Source organism: Leiobunum rupestre, chromosome 4, assembly GCF_980474605.1.
Source record: "Leiobunum rupestre chromosome 4, qqLeiRupe1.1.hap1, whole genome shotgun sequence".
NCBI lineage: Eukaryota > Metazoa > Arthropoda > Arachnida > Opiliones > Sclerosomatidae > Leiobunum > Leiobunum rupestre.
The window spans coordinates 11,458,011-11,461,374 of NC_143387.1; the positions used below are offsets into that span (position 1 = coordinate 11,458,011).

The 3,364-nt window shown below is 40.0% G+C and overlaps 1 protein-coding gene across 1 annotated transcript; it reads right to left on the reverse strand.

The window, feature by feature from the left end:
- Positions 1-1,782: 1,782 nt before the first annotated feature.
- On the reverse strand, positions 1,783-3,072 carry LOC149946396 (uncharacterized). Its single transcript, XM_090170725.1, has one exon. It carries the CDS (start codon positions 3,070-3,072, stop codon positions 1,783-1,785), a length of 1,290 nt encoding a protein of 429 aa, XP_090026851.1.
- Between the last annotated feature and the right edge of the window lie 292 nt (positions 3,073-3,364).

A 3,364-nucleotide genomic window follows, 5' to 3' on the forward strand; every position in this document is an offset into this window, starting at 1 on the left:
TGGAATAGCATGTACGGATAATGGTTGATGCGCATTAGCTTTTGCTCGGCTTTGGCAGATTTGGCAGGACAGTACGAAATCTTCAATATCCTTAGACATTCCAGGCCAGTAAAGCCCATTTCGTGCTTTTAACTTGCATGATACTACTCCTTGATGAGCGCTGTGCAATATATTGAGAATGTCGTTACGCATTTCCTTCGGAACCACTATTTTAGTCTCTTTGTAAATAAGACCATCTTTCATCCACAAATCGTCTTTAACCTTCCAATATTCTCTGACTTATAACTTGGCTACTGTTTTATGCGTAGGCTATCCGTCTTGTATATATTCAGTCACGAGTTTTAGTGTGGCATCCCTACTGGTAGCTTCTTTAATTTGAGCTTCCTTTGGTGGAATAACCACCGAAATCGCTAAAACCGCTTGACCTTCGCAGTCTAGATAGTCGGTGTTCACCATATCTGTTTTAATAGGGTTTCTTGATAACGCATCCGCTATTAAAAGCTGAGACCCAGGAATATATTCGAGGCGAAATTGATAGCGTAACAATCGAAGGAGCATTCTTTGCAATCTAGGTGATATAGTATCCAGAGGTTTCTGGACTATTGCTAAAAGAGGCTTGTGGTCAGTTTGGATCGTAAAGGTGCGGCCGTAGACATAATAGTGGAACTTCTCACATGCTGTAGTGACTGCCAAAAGTTCCTTTTCTATTTGAGCATATCGCATCTGTGTCGGGGATAGCGATGTCGAAGCGTAAGCAACTGGTTTATTGTCTTGTAACATAACAAAACCGAGGCCATATTTACTGGCATCTACGGATAATACAATTTCTTTCTTGTGATCAAAGAGTTGCAAACCCTCAGTGCTGCAAATCGTTTGCTTTAATTCATGAAACACTTTTTCAGCTTGTGAGTCCCATAGCCATTGTGATTTATTCTTCAATAGGTTTCTAAGATACGCAGTTTTTTCAGAGAGGTTCGGCACAAATCTAGAAACGTAAGTGACAATGCCTAGGAATCTCTGAAGTTCAGCGGTGCTGTTAGGTGACGTGATTGCTTGAATCGCTTCCATTCTACTTTGGTGTATTTTAATACCAGCTCCAGATATAGTATGTCCCAAAAACGTAACTTCTGGTGAGGAAACGGTCATCTTTTTCTTATTAAATTTTAAGTTAGCTTCTCTAGCTCTTTTCAGCAACGCTTCTAATACATCATCGTGTTGGTTATTATCTATTCCCTTGATAATAATGTCGTCGTAGAAGTTTGTACATCTATCCAATCCTGAGATAATTCCGTGCACCGCTTTTTGTAACACTTCAGGTGCACTGGCTAACCCAAAGGTGAGTCTAAGAAAAGAGTATCTTCCAAACGGCGTGGCTATAGTACATAGTTTCGAACTGTTTTCGTCCAATTTTATTTGCCAAAACGTGTCAGAAGCATCCAGTACTGTAAATAATCTAGCTGCTTCCAATTGAGCTAGAACAGTTTCTTGTGTAGGCATAGCATGATGCTCTCTCAGGAGAACTTTATTTAATTCTCTTGGGTCCATACAAATTCGGACCGTGCCATTCGGTCTAGAGACAACCACAATGGGGTGAACCCATTCTGTAGGTTCATCTATCTTTCGGATAACTCCTAAATTCTCCTTTCGGTCTAATTCAGTTTTGACTTTATCTTGTAGCGCTAACGGTATACTTCTAGGCGCTGAAATGTATGGTATTGCATCGTTTTTAATTCTAATGGTGTGCACCATTTTCAGTTCTCCAAGGCCTTCGAATACATCTTGTTAATTTTTTAAGATAACTTTACATCTTGGACTTATAGCTTCTTCTAGTTTCATTTTAGTTCCAGATGAAGTCTTTATAATGTTGACCAGTCTAGCAATTAGTTGCAGTTCCACTGAAGTTTTAGCGCCAATCAAGGGTGAAGTGCTGACCTTTGAGATATAAAATGGAACAGCTTGACGTGTACTTTTACTTTCACACCACAGAGTACATTTTCCCAAAACGTCTACTTTATGCCCTGTAAACGCGGAAATAGTAACATCCGTAGCTTGCAACTTTGGCTTTGACTTCAGTGAATTATAAATCTGTACCGGGAGAAGATTTACTTGTGATCCGGTATCGATTTTACACGTTACTAGTTTATCTTGTATAGTGATATCAGCAGTCATTGTAGACGTATCATGTTCTAAGCTATTCATTGTCAAAGCTCCCACGAAGAGTGAATCTTCTTCATCGTAATTAGCTTGTGACCTTCCCAAATGTAACGCTTGTACTTGTTTAGCTTTCATAGAAACGCTCGCGAAATGGTTCAGTAATTTACAGTTGTTACAACGCTTTCCAAAAGCTGGGCACTCTCTTATTTTATGAAAACGTCCACACTTATAACAGGGTTTTTGGAATTCGGAACTCGGAGCCGCTGTTTTGTTTGTAACGTGAGACGGCTTCTGCGCGGCCGATGATTTCCCTCTATTTAGCCGGAAATTCTTAACACCGCTGGTCGACTGTTTATTTTTAGTTAAAACCTCGACTGTTAATTTTGAGGATTCACCTAATTCTTTACCTTGTTCCTTAGAACGCTCACAACATCTGCTTAAATCGATAGCCAGAGCTAAAGACAAATTAGCTTCTTGTAAAAGTTTTTCTCTTAACTCTGCACTACGCAAACCACAAATCACTCTATCAACGATAAGAGATTCTTCCTGGGTATCGAATTCACAGTCCCTCGCTTTAGTTTTAAGGTCTGCTATAAATTCATCGATGCTTCTAGTCCCTTGGGAAACTTCATTAAATTTATGTCTATAATACGTTCGGTTTCTAAATGGCCTGTAGTATAGACTCAGCGCATCCATAAGAACAGCGACTGTACGGAAATCTCCGTGTTGTGGTATAGTTATCGTCTTTAACAACTCTCGCCCTTCTAAACCGAGACAATGAAGGAAATAAGAGCGTTGTAAACTCACTAGCTTGTTGGCGAGATCTTCAATATCAGCGTAAAGGTCGTAAGCCTCCTTCCATAACTCCCACGCTGAGGACGGCGTATCGCCCGGGGCGAAAGGTGGTGGCGGTTTCATAGCCGAGGGTTGAAAGCGACAAGGCAAACGAAGACTAGAATGTGCTTGGTTTTCACTCCGACACCATGTAATATTCCTTTATTTAGTAGAATATTAAACTAGAACCTCTATTTAGTCGGTTATGTAAGAATAACTAATCTAGACGTTAGTTAACGTAACAAAATATAAGCTTTAATATGCTGCGACGTTATTACATATTTTATACAAATAAACTGTCTCCGGTGCGGTAGTGATGTCGTAACTTCTTCCAGAAGGTTCTCTTTTAGTTTCGAGTCCAAGACTACAACGCCAT

What these genes read in the sequence shown, in the direction of transcription:
- LOC149946396 (XM_090170725.1), bottom strand. Translation starts at nt 3,072, where the DNA reads ATGAAACCGCCACCACCTTTCGCCCCGGGCGATACGCCGTCCTCAGCG.